Here is a 19,273-nt window from a genome sequence, read left to right as displayed (position 1 = left end):
ATTGGCACACTTGCGCACTAACGAGCGGTATATTCAACCGGAAAATCAAGCAGTAGAAACCGGCAACAGATATGTGAGTTTCTTCAACTTTCTCCGTGCTGTCATATTCATTTTTTATTGTAACGTCAGCTGTTATTGAAACCCACGTTACTCAAGAGGAATTATTTATTGAAGTGCGGCACCGGAAGTCTTGTTTTGCCATGCTAGTATGTTGACATCTTAGCTAACATGTAGCTAAACCGCTACATCTCAAATGCTATAGCAGTTTTTCAGCAGCATAGCGAAATTCAGATGATTCAGGTTCAGGCTGTAACCTTTCTCCTCAGTGGGTTTCCGAAGCCGGACTGAAGGCTGAACTCTGAATGCTGAGAGCGCCACATGGAGGCGGTGCTGAAAAACTTAGCTAGCACGGTGGAGATGCTGGCGGTGGCGGCGCAGAGCGATGCGGTGAATCACTGGGATAAACAAACTCTGTCCAGGGCGTTTCACTGGGCCCGGTACTGCGAGCACGTCTTCTCCAGGTTCCATAATAACGCCGCTATTAGGAGGATCATGGAGAAACAGCTGCAGCTCACAAACCAAACTCTGCGAGATACCATCCCCGGATACACCGAAGTCTCCTTCTCGGACCTCCCCCGGTGCCAGCACTTGTTGCTCGTCAGGTTGTTGAACAACCCAGAACTTCCTAGTTCTCTCATGAAGATCCTCTTTGACACAACGCGTCCTGTCAAGACGATGCACGGAGACTATGAGGACGTCACAGGTCTCTGCAGTCACATAGTTCAATGCAAATCAGTTTATAAGGTCCTGAGCCCCCTAGCTGATATGTCAGCCCTTGGTGCTGATGCTGAGGTGCAGGGGGAGATGCTGATGGAGAGGCTGGAGGCTCTGCTGAACCAAGGCAGTGAAACCTGCAGGGCAGAGCAATTTTTAGGCTCTGTTCTCCAGGGATGCGAAGGGGCATTGCAACAATTCTGTCTAGTCATCGCTGCAGCTCTGCTGACATCCAAAAGCTGTACTGCACAAACTGCTGCACATGATTTTCTCTTAGACTGGTTGCAAAAGAAACACAGCCTGCTGCAGTACATGTGTTCTCTACTGTCTCCTACACTTTTGAAAGACCTGGCAAAAGAACATCAGAAACTCAGAGATGCATCTTGTAATGTACTGAAAAAGTGGGCCTCGGAAATGGAATACAGCTTAAGTGACGGCGAATGGGTTCTAACCAGCACGGGTCCCGGAGTGTCCTTCAAGAAACTTACTGAGCTCTTTCTGGCTTTATTCGATGCCAGTCCGTCTCTGAGGGGGGATGTAGAAAAAGAACTAAATGCTTTGAAGATTTCTGATGGAGACTTTGATGTCACAGGGCTGAGTGTGTGGGGAGACCTGCTGTCAGCTTTAAACATGTGACTGATGGTCTTGGAGCTTGAAAGATGATCAAATTGTGGCCAAATTCCTGTTTATATCTTGATATTGTCTATATTTTTCGGTATCAGAAAAAGCATATTAAACAGCTGACATCAGTTTTTTTTCTTAATGGTCACGTTGTTCTAACAATTGTAATGATATTTCTGTCAGTTTTGTTTAATTTTACCAAAGTGTGAGCATGACTGTGGGTTTATGAAATATTTAACATGTGAGAATTTAGGCTGGTGATGAGAAGAATTGTTCTAGCAGAGCAAAAAGTTTTAGGTTCTTCTTGAATGTTTTCCACCTTTGTTTACAGAAATGTGTTTCAGTACAATATTTGACTCATGTTGCACTTTTCCTCAGTTCATGTATCTAGACAAACACATAACTGCTAATTACAGATGCAGTAGAAAGATATAATAAAAATGGTCACTGTGGTGGCTCCTCTCAGACTGAAAATTTGTTGCAATATAGTAATTCTTGTTGAAATGTAAACATGTTTTTAATGATATATTGTGATAATTAGAATATTTGTGATGACTTCACTGTTGGTGAAATTGGCCAGATTGCTTATTATATGAGATTTTAATCTAGAAAAGTGGAAAAAGAGGCAGGACGAAGAACAGGGTGGGGCATATGATACAAGAACAATGGCAAATGAGATCCTGCTCTTGATGCTTCAGGAGTTAATCTCTATCTCTGGATTTATTGTTTTTAGTGTGTGTGTGTGTGTGTGTGTGTGTGTGTGTGTGTATATATATGTATATATATTAGTCAGTCCAGTTGGCTGTTTGTTGAACTGTTGAACTTACTTGTTTGGACACATTATAGCTTTTGTGCTGCTTTGTAAACCGTGTCAGCACACGATCCGACTCACTTAAACTGAACGTACTTGTGAGACAGTAAACAGATGCCATGGGTCTTTGGAAGCTCAAGGTTTCATTCAGCCTCATAAATTTGATCCTAATACCAAGCCATTAGGAGCTGCGTTGTTTAAAATTATTCTGCAGCGGCTGATTTATGAGGACCTAAAAAGAAATTAAAGTTTAATTCCACATTATGCAGATCTGTGGAGAGAGATGGGTTTGATAATAAGCTCGGGGCTATAAGGAAATAGCAATAAGCAAAGCCAGCAAAAGCGCTGTGCAACCACGTACCCTTTCCTAACTCTACACACCTCAAATGATTTTCACTTTTTTTCACACCATCTGTCAGTAAAAGCCTCCAGCAGTGCTTGATCTAAACCTATACATTTGGATTGGCTTAATTCCAGTCATGTGACCTGACTGCCAATTTACACATCTCAGACCTTGCCCATGTGTCTGAGCGCTTGTGCAGCGAGGGATCAATTAGTCAGATCAGGCGTCTTCAATCAAACTCTGCACAATGGCTGGTGTGTGACATAACCCTGTCAGCGAATTAGAGCCCGGGCCACCGTGCGGAGGGAAACACCAACACAGCCACGGCTCATTTAACACACCATGAAAGCAATTCTCGTAGAGACGGACGAGGGTCACTGAGTAAAGGGCAGCGCATACACAACCAGTTTATTTCCAGCCAGTGAAGAACATATGCCAACCAGCAACGACTGCAGAGATCTAACCTGCTCTTGTGTTATAAATGCATGCAAAAATAATTATGAATTTGTTGGGAGTGTGTTTAATTTACAAAATCTACAAAAATGCAGTTTCAGAGCACCATTCCACAAACTAACGAGAATTATCCACCTCTACTCTTTTAGCATGTAGCCATCGGGTGCTTCCACCCACAGTTATTTTCTTGTGTAGACTTTGTGGTTCTCACTCTGATTCACAGCCTTACACGTTACTGGCAGGGTGAGAGAGCTGCCATGGTGATGATTCAGATGTGTTACCATCTGACTCCAATAAGCCTACAAGAAAAGCAGCATTTTTAGTACTATGCCTATGCCAATCTAATATTTAATAAAACCATGTTTTACCCGTTATTTATAACAGTCTAAATCATACCCACATGTCTGGAAACCACTAAGAAGAAACTGCTTCTTTTGGCAGTCTGTAACACTATTTAGCTATTAAACATCCACCTATCCATCTATCTTCTGAATTGCTTATTTTATATTTGACCTCCAGCTGTTTGCAGCAAGCTAGTAAGCCTTTATTAGAACAGACTGAGAGTCGAAGTCAGCCGCTTACATCCAGCTTATTTAATTTAAATGTGTCATGCGCTTTATTAATTCAAAAGGACAAATGAGAAAACTTATAATTTCATACATGTGTATCAGTTCTGTCTGTTATAAAGAACATGCTCTAAGCAAAGAGTTGGATGATTGTCTTATCCTTCCTTATTTTACATTCCATCCGTCCAGCGTCACGTTTGTTCTCCAGCAGCGTGGGGGTAACAAACTGCAGTGAGACGTGCTGAGAGCGACTGCTGTCCTGCAGCTCCTGGAGGGTCATGAAGGATAACATTCATTAAAACTCAGATCCAGCCACCATCTGGTGGTGTAAATAGGGAGTCCTCTGAGGGGGTGGGCGCAGGAGGGTAGAGCCCTCCCTCGGCACGTGCCTAAGCCGCTCCAGTCTGGCCCCTTTTGTGTTTTCAGCGATGGATCACAGAGGCAGGAGAAACCCCTCCGCACACCTGTGTCCCACTCAGAGGATGACGACGATCAGCGACCACCGTCAGCAGGCACGCTGCTTAAATGGGTTTGATTATCATCATAACATCTTAAACTAAACATCTCTGAAGGTTGAACAAAGATAGTGGCAACAAATTTATTTCTTTGAGCGGCATGATGGATTATATAAATAAAGAAAAATTGTGTGCAGAAAAGCAAAGTGAAAATAAACCCTGCAAAATATTTTGTCTCATCACCTGCAAATTCTTCCACTCTCTTATTACGATTTCTTCCAGAGCTGACGGTGCTTTGTCAAAACACGACAAGTATCGTATTGGATCTTATCTTCCTTTGTCTGCTTCTGATACTATATCAGCGTGTATGAAGCTGTCAGTGTAATCCGATATGGAGGGGTGGGGGGTAGGGAAGTGGATGGACCTGTGATGGATTGCTTCAAATGTGACTGCACTTCCGTGGAAGGTGAAAAACAAAAGATAAATTAAATGTAGCAGTCTCTGTCTACTCCTCTCATCCTGGAAAATTCTCACCTTTGCATCCCCGTTTCTCTGACTCATTAGAGCAAATGCTATCAAATGTAATGCTAATGGATACAACTGGAAAGTACAGCAGAGATGATAGCACACCGTTGTAAAGCCGTTTTGCAGAGGGTTTCATTTAAAATCGTTTTTTTAATATAATATCTAAACGTTTAGGAGTCATGGTGGAAACACACCAGTCTTTTTTTTTGTGTGTGTGTATGTTCAAATTACATATGGTTTGTAGTGGGTGCAAAGTAGTGATATATAACATGTTATTTTGTGCAAATCCAATTTGAGCCAGCAAGATCTCCATTAATAAAGCAATTACCAAGAGAGAGGAAGGAGGTGTGTGGAAAAACCACTTGCCCCGGGGATGTGTATTGTCATGTCGGGGGGTGTTGTAAAACAGTAATTACTCCAATCCTGCCTTGAAATTTAGGCCTTAATTAATACCTGATGTTTTGGGGTATGAGGAATGTGAATTATACGTTAGGACTAAAAAAATATTGAGAATGCAGTGTGGAAAAAGAAATTGTCTGAGCTGCAGACTAGACGGGAGGATGGAGCAGGAGGATAATTGCATGCAGGGAGAGTCCCACAGGAGGCGTGCAACCCCGTCATCAAACACTCATTGTGGCTGGGCCTCATCCCATTACAGTCCCCCAGGAGCCAAAGTGCACCTGCCCCACAGACTGACAACTACTCAATCCCCCTCCACTCACCCTCCGGATTACACAACCAGACGAACATCACAGTGACCGAGCCGGAGATGCTGCAGAAATATAAAGAGTCAGTGATGCAGGCAGGTGAAGGCTGACAGACTTTCCACCTGTGAAAGAAATGCTGACAGAAGCTTTTTGCCCAATTACTGTGCATCCTAACGGGCACGTCACTGGTGTAACAGCCATGACGACTCCGGCTGGTTAGGCATGAGAAAACATGTTCCACGTGAGTGGTGACACAATTGTGTTTTCTGTCAAATTAACGTGCGCCAAGCAGGCATGAGGGTTAATGGTTTCCCTCCTCGGCTGGGTGAATAATCAGGGGAGAAACTGAGATTTATTGTAATTGCTCCCCCTCCTGACAGTTGGGATGATTTAGACATGAAGCTGCTTCCTGTGATCCAACCATCAATTAAGGCGGTGAAAGGCTACTGTACTCTGAATGTCCATCACGGGCAGGAAACCAGTGCTTGACACAACCCTTCAGACGTCACGCCTTTCGAACGTTCCCTTCGGGTAAGAGGAGCGCTCCAAAGGTTTCACGTGCACGAGGCTACAGAGGTTTTCCCAGGACATTTTCACCTTGTGCTGCAGTAACAGGACAATGGAAATTCATACACTGCCATTCTTCAAGAAGCTGATCAGACTTCTGATGATGGAGTCAGTCATTCCTTTTATTTTGTGCTTTTCATAGTCTTATACACCAATAAGCTGGAGACGTACATGAATTATTTACCACAGTTATCAAGATTGCTTGCTTTACTTAGCAAACAGTTAAAAGAAAAAAATCTGTTACTGTTCAGTTTATCTTAAGAGAAAGAGAAGATGAGTCAGTGTTTATATTTTTAAAAAGTTGATCTTTAGAGCATTTTTCTTAGTACGAGTTGATTGTTCTAATCTGCATTTTTTTCAGCAACTCTACACAGATTATCTCCATAGATATCAATATGTCACTTGTTCTAATGTCATTGTACATTTTTATTCCTTTATGTTTTTATGCTTTAATTTTCCCTACCAGAGCTACTTATTTTATTGAGTTTTATCAGGTAAATTTTATGACAACAATATAAATATTTTTCAACCTTAAAGCTGCAAACAGTGACTACGACTACTATTGCTCTGTATATATATGTTTTTTTATTCTAACAAAAATGCATTAATAACTACTAAGGCGAATCATCAGTGCTGTTTAAATCTTTTAAACAGGAGCATTTTTTATCTTAAAATGCTAATGAATTCTAGAGCTAAACAATATTGATTCGTCTTGTGATTGGACATAATGAAGGAGCTGGGTCAATACCTTAATGTGCTACAGAGAACAGTGTTGAGCTCAAATGTGCAGAGAAGGAAATGGGTGTGTCTGAGACCGCACATTACAAACATTAAAATGTCATCACCTTTCCTTTCCTTTTTTTGTTTTTTCCTGATCTTTTTTCCTCTGAAACAGACCCAACCTGACTCCACATCAGCTTATTAAAATCAGAAGTCTCTGCAAAGATGTTAAATGGTGGTGGTGTGCATGGATGAAACAGTTTAGTAATGCTGTATCTCTTGCCTCTTACCAATTTCCAGGCTACAGGGTCTAGTGCTCTCCCCTAGACCCCAGAGACCTTTGCCATTGATTTACTAATGAGAAACTTGGAGAGAACAGGAGATGCTTGGCAGTGATTGGAGAATTGGTGGTTAACCGATTTGGCAGTCTGTCTCCCGTCAATGAGGACTAATGTATCATCCCATTTACACACGAGATAAAAATGACAAAAAATTACCTTTTTGATTACTTTTTTTTTTTTTTTATAAAATGATATGAGTATTTTTTTATAACACCTTTTGACATCAACATACCTCTTCATTAAACACAATATTAGAAGCCATAAAATCACATTTATCTGTTTACATAATCTTTAGGCACAAAGCCGTAATAGCATCTTTTGGTCATCATAAACATTCTTAAATATTCATATATTTTAAACATCCTTGCAGATTTTTCATACAGCAAAATGAATCAAAGTGTTTAAACAGCAAATAAAGTCAGGTGGAAGAGCCATCTATTAATCCATGTGGTCCACTCATATGCGACGATATCAATGTGTCAATAAAGTACTTTTTGGTGACAATGACAATAACCAAGGGACACCAGGGGCTCACAAAACGTGGTTGTTCATACACAGCAGTGCATTCCTCCTGCGTCATGAGCACTAAAGCTGGGGATCTCCAGACACTAATTGTAATTTGTTAAAACACACACCTTAATGTTGATCATCACATGACTCCAAAAACAATTACAGTTAAGATACAGCAAGCCAGTGTCACGTTACAAAACAGAATGTAATGGGTGGCAGCTGGTACACAGAATTTATTGCAGTGCACACCAAACATCAATAGTCAATGTTTTCTGAGCAGCAGTTGCCTTCACAACTTTTTTGATTTGTCTCACGTCACGACCGGAACCTGATTACGAAAATTCCTCTTATTATTTATAATGGCGGGAGACGCTTGAATCTAAGAACAAAGAAGTAGGCTGAATGAGGACTATCGGTGGCTGTGAGGCGGCCGCGTCTGAAACATTGATCTGAGCAAAAGTCATGCAACAAACACACACTAAAACTCTACGGTTCAACTTCACTCACGCTATTTTTGTCTTATGTGTTACAGGCCTCACTCGAGAAGAAGAAGACCTTTTTTGCAAGCAGACGTCTCCCTGAAGAGGTACTGTCCATGAAAAATATGGCCTTTTATATTAATGTTCACACAGATCAACGACCCAAAATTCACAATAGTCTCACAGAAACAGTATGCAGGTATATACAGTACATAAAACATATTTGAGAAACAGAATCTTGTTTTTAGAATACTTTCATAGTTTCAGTGCAATCAGAGTAGTATTTCAGAGAAAGACCCTACATGATGGTCGACTGCAGTTTCGTCTGGCTTGTCTTGTTCAAGTAGATTGATGAGCTTTGGGTCCTAAATAGTACGACTGCTGTCTGTATAGTGAAGCCCTACTGTAGGTACATGTGATGAGAAACATGAGGCTCTAATGAGGATTGTTCTGCATTGCAACTACTTCTTTACAGTGGCTTTTGAATCTTCTTTTACTTTAACATACAGAATGGATTTAAACATCTAATATAATGCTTGTGCAACTGGTGATGATGAGTCTGTTTTCGTGGGCAGACTCACCACAACTGTCTGGTTTAAGAGTAGCCGCGCTGGGTGTACATCTTTCCCGCTGGCTCCTGTACGTATTCCTCCGTTTTATCCCAGTCCTGCACCCAGCCTCCGTTCAGCTGCCCCGTGGCCCCGTAGCTTTTAGCCGGACCTCCCATCGCACCGTATCCCTGGGTGATGTCGCCCGTCTCCTCTGCCAGCTCGTCCTCATCTATAAAACCGCACTTCTCTTCGCTGGTTTCTTCAGGGTCAGCCCATGGCTGTTTCTCCCCCGATGCGAAGAGCCCGTAAAATATCACGCCTCCGTAATGCACGAGAGAAGCAATGAGGAAGACATACTGCCACTCTTCACGAGTCTGGGAAATGGACAAAGGTTGGAGCCAGGCTGAGTCCCTTTGTAAAGTTTTAGGTTATATCATAGAACAGATGTGCTCTTCTAACTTGCTCAGATTAGGCAGAACAAATACGCCACAACTGCACCAGTGGTTTGCATTTAAGTAAATAAAAATATGAGGGTAAGGATCAGGCACAGAGGGGATTGGTCATATTTTGGGCATAATGAGAGGGTTTGCTACAGTAAGGAAAGCTCTGTGATCCAGGTTTAAATGATTACACTATTAAACAGTAGACTAGGATCAGGAGATGGCTGTGGGCTTTAAAAACTCAAACAAAAATATGTTTGTTGTTGCCTGATTACGACTCACCTTGTTTTTTGTCATTGCTCCCACTATAAGAGGGCAGACCATCCCTGACAGTGTTCCCACGCCATTGGAAATGCCCATGAGGATGCTGGCATAGCGAGGGGCGATGTCTAGATGGTTCACGTTGAAACCTGCAACCAAACGAAACAAGGAGACTTCCTGAGTCTGCTGCTGATTCACATTGAGGTGGGATCAAATATGAACAATACATCGTTGTTTTAGGACTCACCTGATATTGCAAAACCGCTAAATCCCACCGCCAGAACTAAGAAAGAGATGGCCACCCCCTTACTGTGGGAATACCCAACCACTAGTAAAAGAGTAGCCTCCATGCCAAAGCCTGAAAACAGCAGGAAAAGAGTTAAGTCATGAACTGATGAGGAGTACTTCAAAGAACTGACAAAAATCTCACGATTAAGACCTCACCTCCACAGTTCATGATTTTGCGGACCGTAGTGGTGGACATGATGTTGTGGGTTCGCAGGTAGTCTGCTAGCTGACCTCCTAAAGGCACGATGATGGTCATGACCAAGTGAGGGAGAGCTGACACGATTCCAACCTGGGAAAGCATCAAATACTTTTCTGAAGCAGCTCCAACAGCAGCAGAGCAGCTGTCACAACAAGAAGGGGATTCTCTCAGTCTCAGAGCAAATCTCAGCCTCTGCTGTAACCTCTTGGCTCCTCTATCACATGTCAGCAATAATTCACCACATTAATATCAGAAACTCATCCTCAGCCTGAATTGCATCTGTCAGAGCAGCCTGAGTGATGCTTTACACTCTCGCTGGAGCTCAGAGGACTGGGGTAATTTGAGACTGGCTGCTTTCTTTTTACATGTATGACACATGAGGACAGGTAAAAACAACAAATCACAGCATTTTCTAAAGCAAGTTGTCCCAAAATTGCAAATGTAAATATCCATTAAACTTCAGAATTATTGTTTAATTTTTATATATGTTCTTTTTTAAATATAAAACAAAATATCTTTTGTTTTATATTGTTCTTTTTTTTTTAAATCCATGGTTATACATTTAAAATTAGGAAATTATTTCCATTGAGGTTGAGCAAATATAATAATGGTTCAACAGAAACAAACTTTCTTCATATATTACTTTTTAAGATGATATCGTTTAGCCTGCTGCATTGTATTAGCAGCTAAACGTACAATTATACACGTGGGTCTACCATTCCAGCCTAATTTAACCCTGGGGTGACAATTATTAATACAATCTAAAATGCAATAGTATTTAAAAGAAACCAGGAACAAATGTTGCACCTTGAGGCAACTTTTGTTGTGATTTGATGCTATATGAATAAAACCGCATGGCTTTAATTACATTTATACCATTTAGACCCAAACTTTCTTTTAAACTGAGTTATTATTTACTTAGCTGCCAAAGGGAGTCGTTAGCGGCTGAAATCTAATCAAAGAGGTTGATGTGCCAAGTAGGGTATAATATGTTTTAAGTACTTTATGGCTGCTTTAAACACCTTTGCCCATCTGTGAGTGAAAACTATAATGAGAGTGAACTAAAATAGTAAAAGCTGTGGGTGAAATTTTAAGCTTTTCACCCACAGCTTTGTGGGTGAAAAGCTAAAGGAAGCCAAAAATTCTCTGTAGGTTTCTAAGTATAAACAAAATCTTTATTATTGTCACACTGTTTTAATATTTTCATCCAGTTATGTTACTCGAATAAATTTCAGTTATGGCCAGTTTGGTATGTTTATCCCTGTGGTTCTGAAATCATGGGTTGAGCCCCACTGGTGAGGCATAGGGTCACTGCAGTGGCTGCATGGTGAACCCTCTTTTTGGTTTCCGGAGTTGGGATACCTTTGTTCAGCTAGAAAATGAAAACATTTAGTCTTTAAGAATAAATACATGACATTAGATGGCTGGCATAACAACAAAATGGACCTGTTATGCCTTTTTTAGAAGCAATTATAGCATCTTTTTTTTTGGAAATTTGATGGTGAGATCAGATGAGACATTTTAGGCCTAATAATAGACTTTATGAAGCATAAATTTACTCACCTTGCTGATCTCAAAGCCAAAAACTTCTTCAAAGTATGCAGGCTGACTGATGAGAAGCAGATAAAAGGTCCAGCTTCTGCAGAAGTTGGCCACAATGATTGCATAGACAGGCATAGAAGAGAAGAATTTCCTCCAGGGAGTCTTGAATTTCTGTTGAAGCAACGTGACAAATGCTAAATCAGCCTGAGCAGTGTTTGGTGTGGCATCAGAAATCAGAAGATACAGACTGAGCACCCACCTCCATCGCACCCATGAGCTGGGCACTTTCGCCAATGCTCTCCTCGATGTAACGGCGCTCCTCCTCGGTGATTGTTGGATGTTCTGCCGGGCTTTCATAGGACACCAAAATCCAGAACATGTACCAAAATATCCCAAAGGTTCCTGAACAAATCAAACACATCAGTCATTAAAAAAAACTTCAGATGATACAGATCCACAGAACGTAAAATTCAAGCGGAGATTTAGCTGCTGTCAAAATCAGAATACAAAAGTCTGAAGTTTGGTTAATTCTGTACAAAATAATGGAAAACAAACATATATACTATCTGATTTAATGGGTTAGTCATAATAATGCTTGGGCTTATTTCAGAAGTTTAGAGAGTATATATTAGTTAGATAGTTGCATGCATAGACAGACATGGGAGAGGCAGTGAACTGACTCACCGGTGTCAGTTATATAACATTGACTTTGTAGACTTTGCTAACTTTATCTAATAAGCCCACATGAGACTGTAGCAGCACAAGAAAAATGCACAGAATTGAACTGTATGGCATTTATGGCTAAGAAAAAACCCAACTGTTACATTATTTCTACCTTTACATGGAACAGAGTGTCCTTTTAAGGTGAAGTCAGTCAGATAAAGCAGTACTTACCATACACATAGAAGACAGAGGACCATCCAGTATACTGGACCAGGATCCCAGCCAGAGGCATGGCGATCACTGCGCCGGCGTATGATCCTGAAGAGGACAAATTGTCATGACTGAGCAGAAAGCGATCTGTGTTTGTATTTAGTTACAAAGGTGTTCACTTCTTGTTTGCACACCTTTTAGGCACAGTGGTATGTAACCCTAAACCTGCACTCAAGTGTATAAAGTAACGTGATGATGCATGATAATGACGAGCCAATCTTGCTTTTGTGTGTCTGTTTTGTACCACAAAACGAGATGGTTGCCAGACGACTTCTTTCCAGCGGCGGAGCCCATTTACTCCAGATCCCGTGGCAGGCCGGGTAAGTCACTCCCTGTATGGTGAATGAAAAACACAACATTACAGCAACAGTAAGATCAGACAGCGATTGTTTCCCACCAGCTTTAACATACTTGTTTTGACAGCGTAAAAGCACAACATGCTTAATTTGCTAATTTCATCAAAACTGTAGCTGTTTTCACAATTAATGAAAATATATTCTGCTTGATTGACGCCGTCTCTTCTTTTTTGCCAGAGACTTACAAGTCAAATTGCAGTTAATAACAAACAAACTGACATGCATTGTAGCTGATCTTTCTAATAGAGACTAATGGCTTAGGTGTGAGTCAGTGCAAATTCAAGCTGACTGCCCACTTCATGAAAAAAAAAAAAAAGAAGCCCTGGATTGTTCCCATTAAATCTTCATTACACACTAAGTGGCATACAATCAACTATTGATAGACACAAATTGCTGAGGCTTGCAGTGGGAGACACCCTGAAATGCTAATGTTTAATTTGTAGTAATAAGCCATGGCGCTGAACGCAGGCAGCTCCCTCTCTGAATGGTCATGAGCAGCAACTGAAACTACAGTTTGGAGCTAAACAAAACAACAAAAGAAGATGACCTTCAAACTAATAATAGCGTCTCTCCCTCTGAAATCATTCCCCTTCTTGAGCTGCGGGAGCCGCCCGCATCAAGTGGTTTTTATCTCTTTTGTTCATTGTGTTTCTATGTGAACATGGAGCTCTCTAAGCCAGGCAAGCCAGTACACATAAGCCCTGCTATTCAGGGTTTTACTTTGTTTGACGATTGTGTACTAATATGTGTACAGTATAATGAATAGAGCTTCCTTTTTTTTCAGCAGAAATCCAAATAGAGAGCAGCAGGCTTGAATAGAAACAGAAGATTGCTGTAAAACCTGGCTGAAAACAGAATGTCAGGACAATTTCATTAGGAAGGGGTCAAACTCAGCTCCTGGTTTGATAATGAGGCATCATCCTTGAGTGTTTTAAAGGTCAAAACCAAATTGTGCATCAGTACCTCCACCAACCCTTGTAATATCCTCACAAAGATGACACATCCGTAGTGGACCCGGGCGGCAGAGGGAATGAACATGTTCAGGGTAGATGTCAGCACGATGGCAGCACCAAAAACTCTGGATAAACAGCATTACAAGATTATTTGTCAAATTTGTATCAAAATGAAATCTGTATGTGGCTCAAGGAAAAGAAAAGTGGGGTCTGCATCTTTTTGATCAACTGCAAATATCAGTAAACAGTAGACTGAATCCTATATTTTAAATTTTTATAATATAGTGGAAGAATAAACACTCATAATCAAGACAAACCAGTCCTAATTGGGTGCCACACACAAAAGCGCGCACACAACAGGCTGTTATTCGGTTTCCAGGGGAGTGAGGACAGGAGGTGTTTGCAGCAGAAGGCGTCAGAGGGCTCAGCTGACTTGGTATGATGAAGCTCTTCAAAGATTCATTTAGATTCAGTTTTAACAATCCTGTAATGTTAATGTAATAAGGACCCATGCTGCGAGCTTAGCGCACTTTATTTTTCCTTGCATCTCCTTCTTTCTGCAGTATCTGTCTACACTGCGCTCTAATATTGATCGATAGTTTAACCGTTTTTTTTTTTTTTTAAAGAATGATCGTTTTGTATATTTATCTATATTTCCAGTCAGCTGCTAATGAAATAATAAGGTATAGAAGTGGGACGCGGTGGTTGAAATCACGCTACAATCTTTGCTTAGAAGCACTTCGCACACAGGGCTTTGGCCGGTGTGGTTGCCATGCCTCTGAACATAAAGGATTAGACACGGTGGTCCCGTGGGAGCTCATTAACATGAGGAGGCACGCCTGGCGGGCATCAGCCAAATCCCCAGTTTATCTGCAGGTTTCTCCAAACCTACTGGTTTGCCAACAAGTCTGCACACTAAATTATACATTTTTTGTTCGTAGATACAATGGGAAATCAGTAGGAAACCGATATTTCCTAAATATAATCTCCTCAAAGACCTAACTCAAAAAATGTGTATAGTTTTACCTGTTTGCAGCCAGCCTGGAGGAGATGTACCCTCCTGGAATCTGAGTAACTATGTAGCCCCAGAAGAAGGAACCGTGAATCATCCCCACAGTCTCCGGGTCCCAGTTGAATTTCGCTTTCTTTCAGGCACATAAAAATAAAAACAAAATTACGTCTCTTTTAATTCGCTGTAGTGTGTATCGCAGTGAGATCACTTTTTCGTTTTTTTCCCTAAGTGGTAAGTGTTACAGGAGAGAAATATTTGCAGAAAGGTGTATATAAAATGTAATGCTTCGCAGTGAAATTGACCTCTGTGATTATCTAAAATGATTTTTTTTTAAATCACAATTTCCAATAAATTTACAACAAAAAAGCGCAAACTATACTCATTTTGCTAATTACTCTGTTTAACACATGAAAGGCACTTGAAAGGGACAACAGACTCAGTTCTATCTCACCACCTATCACACATAAGAGGGTGGGGTAGGGTGGGGTGCAGGATGGGGTTCATGGTGAATGAAGAGGCGGGGTTTACAGGCACCTCTTTGATGATTATCTTCCCGTTTTGGTGGATTGTGCTGTTATTGACCATGCTGACGATGGCCACACCCAAGTTACACCGGATACCGAAGGAGATGCAGAAGCCGAGCCCGCTCAGCATAGCGATGATGTATCTGCGCGGCAGCCCGAAGCACGTGCAGTCACACAGGGGCGTCTTCCGCTCCTCGTCCGCTCGCGGTCTCCCATCCTCCGTCAGCTCGATCGCTTCACCTGTTTGCTGCCGCTTTTCGAGTCTCCTGCATTTCGATTATATAATACTCATTTTTTTAGGTGATTCATATGTTCAAAGCCGGCGTGAAGGGATGATAACAAAGTACCAGCCAGATACTGTGTTTAAAGAAAGAAAACAGTATTTTTTTTAAAAAAATATATATATATATATATTTTTTTTTTTTAATGGATTTTTAAGCCAGATCAGCAGAAATAATTCCCCTGGAAATACCCAACACTGCTTCTTCGCGTTTATGAATGAGAATTTCATTTCAACTCCAGGCCCTGTCAGTGGCTCTAATTTATTCTTTAATCTGACACAGGCCTCCAAACGCCTGCACACTCTTCATGAGGGGGGAAATATCCTGTTATAATTTTTTCTTGACTTGTTGAAAGGAAAGGATGAATGGAATCGAGGAGAAAAAGATGACCTTCATACCGCATTGCAGTATCATCTGCATCAGCGCTGTTTGCAGTTAAATTTCGCCCTATATATGTTTTTTATTAAATATTTAATTAGCTGCCATAAATCCGGTGTAGGGATTTCGCTTTGGCTCCAATTCGGGAATTTTCACCGAAATTTAAGGTGGATTTAAAAACCCTGACATGCGAAGGCCTCATCCGGTGAAATGACTGGCCTAGCTACAGCTTAAATCAAACAGATTTGAGTCACGTTTTTTTTTCTGTGCTACAGCTTCTAAAAATCATTTCTGGTTCAGCAAATAAACGAATAAGGCTCAAAAGAGTTCAAAACATATGCAGACCCAGATTAAAACCTTCGTATTTCTTTTGGAATACTTGTCGAAGATTTGTTTTTGCTGCCATAATATAATTTATGTGCATTCCCAATGAGAATTAAAAAGAAAAAATAAATAAATAATAATTCGCTTCTATTCCACCACATCCTGCTTCCCTGCTCCAAATCTAAACGGGTGCTGTTTCCTTTGTAGTCAGCCATCAGTTTCACCCGAGCCACGTTTCATGCAGCTCTTCGTGGCCGTTAAAGAATATAGGAAGTCAGTTGATATGAAGTTCATCTATCTTGAAGTAATACAGATGAATACGTGAGGTAATAGATATCCTCCGACCTTGTGTCACGACTCGTTCTGTTTCATTAATTATTAAAAAACACCCACAGCTGCTGGTGGAGGGGGACCGTCCTCCAGGGAAATATCTGATCCTTAAATATTCGGGCCACACGACTCTGCTCTCAGCACCCTGTTCGTGATTCACCTCATAAAGATGAGATTTACCTTTTTTCTTTAAAAAAAAAAACTGTAATAATTGTAATGCAGTAATAAGCACATTCAAAGCCAGTGCACGTTTTCTTTGTCTGTGTCATCTAATCATTTGGACGTATTTTCTATTTTAATTGATCCTTCCAAAACTAATTCTGCGATTAAAAGAGATGTACAATTTCTTACCTGTACAGAGCCCCGAGGGCCTTTCCTGCCATTTGTTTCATCCCCTCTTTACTGGTGGGGAGAGCTTTCTCCTTTCCTGGCTCCATATCCAAATTATCTTCTGAAAACAATTTCTACAATACTATAACAAATATAAGTGCAGCATTAAAAAGCATATTGTTAAGATATTAATCCAGAAATAAGGCGCCTATTTCTCTTCAGCGAAAAGCATGTGTCCAGTAGAAACAAACTAAAAAATAAAATAGATGCGCCAGAAAAAAAATGGAGAAAGACGAGAGAGGCGTTCAGTCTGAAAGGGTTGCTTTCACAGTCACAAAACAGCAGTCAAATAAGTCCGCTTTTGCCTTGCGCAATGTTAATCCGTGCAGTGCCATCTTAAGATCCAGCCCGCGATAAGAAAAAGGCACCACCGAAGATCACAACTTGGATTTTTTTCTCCTCCTTTTTTATTGTTCTATTATTTGAGAAACTGAGGTGGGATTGTGGAGAGCTTGAGCCGGCGGAGATGATCGGAGCTCAGGTCTAACCTGAGGTGGGGGAATCTCCGGTGTGGGTGCAGCTGGAGGATGTTTCAGCACCGCGGACAGCGCACAGCTCATCTACCTGTCAGCAGCTCCGCGCAATGCCCCTCCTCCCTCCGCTCCCACCGCTCGTCTCCTCTAATTCAATTACAACTTCAGATCTGTTAACAGCTACGGCTGTCAACTGCATAATCGTTCCCCACCCTTCCCTATTTTCTAATTCAGGAGAAGATAGTTTCAAGATGATTCCAGACAACTTATAAAAGGGCAAGCTCTCGAGCACTGGGCTGGTCTTCGTCGGCTTAAATCTGAGGCTGAGATAGTTTGTGAAAAACAAAACAAAACATGCTGAAAGCCTTGCTTTTGCTAAAATCCAACAAAGATATCAGCTCACTATTTGTATTTGAATTCATTTGTTTATTTAAAAGATTTGCTATTCACGCACGCAGAACCAGAAGAAAGTACAGCACGCAGTCAACCACGCAGAGGCAGTGTTGTGTAAGAAGCAGAGCAACCTTCACAGATAACAGACAAGATAAAGGAGACCAGAAACCATTGTTCTTTGCAGTGTATGTATCCGATATTGCCACTTAAGAAAGGGAGGGGAGGGGAGGGCTCACAGCGGTTTGTGATCTCTGACACATTTACACAAAAAAAGAAAAACATTTAATCAAATTCCTCATTAAGGTCTAGGTGCAGGCAGTGCGCGCACAGGTGCAACACTGGACACCTCCTGCCTTTTCCTAAGGTTCATCTGGGTCCCTTTAGATGTTGCCTGCATGCGTGGACAACGTGGAAACATGGCAGCAATCGTGCCGTAAAACTCATTCCTAAACTGGCGTCCTGTAAGGCAGCTGAACAAGGGGTTAACGCAGGTAATGAGGCCGCAAATACACATCTCCAGGACGAAGGCCGTGTCTGCGGGTCGCCAGGAGGCGGGGCTGTCGGGGTAGATCGCCCGTATCACGACGGCAGCGTTGCGGCTCAGGTGATAGGGCAGGTAAAACGACGAAAATATGACTAGCACTGCGCCCAGCAGCCGCCTGAGCCGCAGTTTCTTGTTGAGGTGATCGGGGTGGAGAGGTCGACGGCGAAGCTCTCTGATGCTGCGCAGGCCGCAGTAGCAGATGGCGAGCAGCGGGAAGAGGAAGCCGATAATGGAGCATATGAGGGAATAAGGGAGGCTCTCCCCTGTTTCACGTAGCAGTACGTACAGGGTGCACACGGTGCGGTTGCTTCCGGGGCAAGTCTGGATCAGAGTCATCCGGGCAACAGGTATGCTTAGGAGCAGCGTGGCCGTCCACACGGCCGCGCACAGCAGACAGGCCTTCCGCCGATCGAGCAGCACTAGAGAGCGCAGTGGGTGTACGATGGCCAGGTATCGGTCCACACTGATGCAGGTGACGAAGAAGATGCTGAGGTAGAAGTAGTTGTGGTAAAACATCCTCACAGCAATGCAGAGCGGCAGCCCCTGGTTCCAGTACATGTGGTTCAGATGGTAATGGATGAGGAAAGGCAAGGCCAGGAGCCAGGAGGTGTCAGCTAAGGTCAGGTTGAAGAGGAACACCGTGCTGCGGGTCCATCGCTGCAGCCGCACGGTGAAAACCCACAGGGAGAGCAGGTTGAGGGGAAGCCCGAGGATAAGCACAGTCAGGAAGGAGGCGGGCATAATGTAGAGCTCGACCACAGTTAAACCATGATGGGTGTCCAGATCACAAAGGTCTTCCTCTGGAGTCTGGATGACCACAAGCACAGTGTCCAGCTCATTGGCATTTAAATACATCATCATCTAAACTATCAATCCGATTTGTTTACTGGGCTCATATACAGAATCTAGGCTACACTAGAAGTATTCATCCTCATCGAACAACATGATAGTCATATAAGCCCTAATCACAGAGCTGAAAAATATTTCAGTTGATTCACAGTTTCATCTTTAATTGATACACATTTAAAATCACATTGAGTCTTTACAACCTACCTGAACCGGACTGTTCCCCATGTCTTTGTTACAGTAGGATCTGCACAGTGCCAAGTGAAACAACCCTGCCAACATATTTTGGTGTAAAACACACCCACCAGTGCGAGCAAACACTGAATAGTTATCAGTGCTCTCTCTCCGGCCATCTGTTCTGTGAAAAGCAACTTTGATGTCCT

At 42.0% G+C, this 19,273-nt stretch overlaps 3 protein-coding genes across 3 annotated transcripts; 1 reads left to right on the top strand and 2 right to left on the bottom strand.

Annotated features, from left to right (window-relative positions):
- Nucleotides 1-10: 10 nt before the first annotated feature.
- fancf (FA complementation group F) lies at nt 11-1,869 on the top strand. Its single transcript, XM_085462044.1, has 2 exons — nt 11-73; nt 327-1,869. The coding sequence occupies exon 2, from the start codon at nt 379-381 to the stop codon at nt 1,408-1,410; it is 1,032 nt and encodes a 343-aa protein (XP_085318170.1). The 5' UTR covers nt 11-73; nt 327-378; the 3' UTR covers nt 1,411-1,869.
- A 4,057-nt stretch (nt 1,870-5,926) lies between these two features.
- LOC146704723 (vesicular glutamate transporter 2.1-like) lies at nt 5,927-17,172 on the bottom strand. The gene is made up of 12 exons (XM_085462042.1): nt 16,596-17,172; nt 14,942-15,197; nt 14,422-14,540; nt 13,406-13,520; nt 12,331-12,418; nt 12,048-12,134; nt 11,413-11,555; nt 11,175-11,324; nt 9,569-9,701; nt 9,372-9,482; nt 9,146-9,273; nt 5,927-8,797 (listed from the first exon to the last, which is right to left on the bottom strand). Exons 1-12 carry the CDS (start codon nt 16,679-16,681, stop codon nt 8,468-8,470), a joined length of 1,746 nt encoding a protein of 581 aa, XP_085318168.1. The 5' UTR covers nt 16,682-17,172; the 3' UTR covers nt 5,927-8,467.
- Nucleotides 17,173-17,394: 222 nt separating this feature from the next.
- Nucleotides 17,395-19,130, bottom strand: LOC146704722 (succinate receptor 1-like). The gene is made up of 2 exons (XM_085462043.1): nt 19,098-19,130; nt 17,395-18,851 (listed from the first exon to the last, which is right to left on the bottom strand). The coding sequence occupies exons 1-2, from the start codon at nt 19,116-19,118 to the stop codon at nt 17,799-17,801; spliced, it is 1,074 nt and encodes a 357-aa protein (XP_085318169.1). The 5' UTR covers nt 19,119-19,130; the 3' UTR covers nt 17,395-17,798.
- Between the last annotated feature and the right edge of the window lie 143 nt (nt 19,131-19,273).

Source organism: Copadichromis virginalis, linkage group LG7 (assembly GCF_057382275.1).
Source record: "Copadichromis virginalis isolate Kocher_CV1m ecotype Utaka linkage group LG7, C_Virginalis_male_GT1.1, whole genome shotgun sequence".
In the NCBI taxonomy this organism is placed as follows: Eukaryota; Metazoa; Chordata; class Actinopteri; order Cichliformes; family Cichlidae; genus Copadichromis; species Copadichromis virginalis.
The sequence above is the reverse complement of the archived record's forward strand: the minus strand, read 5'-3'. Positions and strand labels throughout refer to the sequence as shown.

Coding starts and splice junctions, on each gene's coding strand:
- LOC146704723 (XM_085462042.1), bottom strand. CDS start 16,681: ATGGAGCCAGGAAAGGAGAAAGCTCTCCCCACCAGTAAAGAGGGGATG. Junction 13,521..14,421: donor TCCAGGCTGGCTGCAAACAG/GTAAAACTATAC, acceptor CTGTTTATCCAG/AGTTTTTGGTGCTGCCATCG. Junction 11,556..12,047: donor CTCTGTCTTCTATGTGTATG/GTAAGTACTGCT, acceptor TGATTTGTTCAG/GAACCTTTGGGATATTTTGG.
- LOC146704722 (XM_085462043.1), bottom strand. CDS start 19,118: ATGGGGAACAGTCCGGTTCAG. Junction 18,852..19,097: donor TGGGGAACAGTCCGGTTCAG/GTAGGTTGTAAA, acceptor GTGGTCATCCAG/ACTCCAGAGGAAGACCTTTG.
- fancf (XM_085462044.1), top strand. CDS start 379: ATGGAGGCGGTGCTGAAAAACTTAGCTAGCACGGTGGAGATGCTGGCG.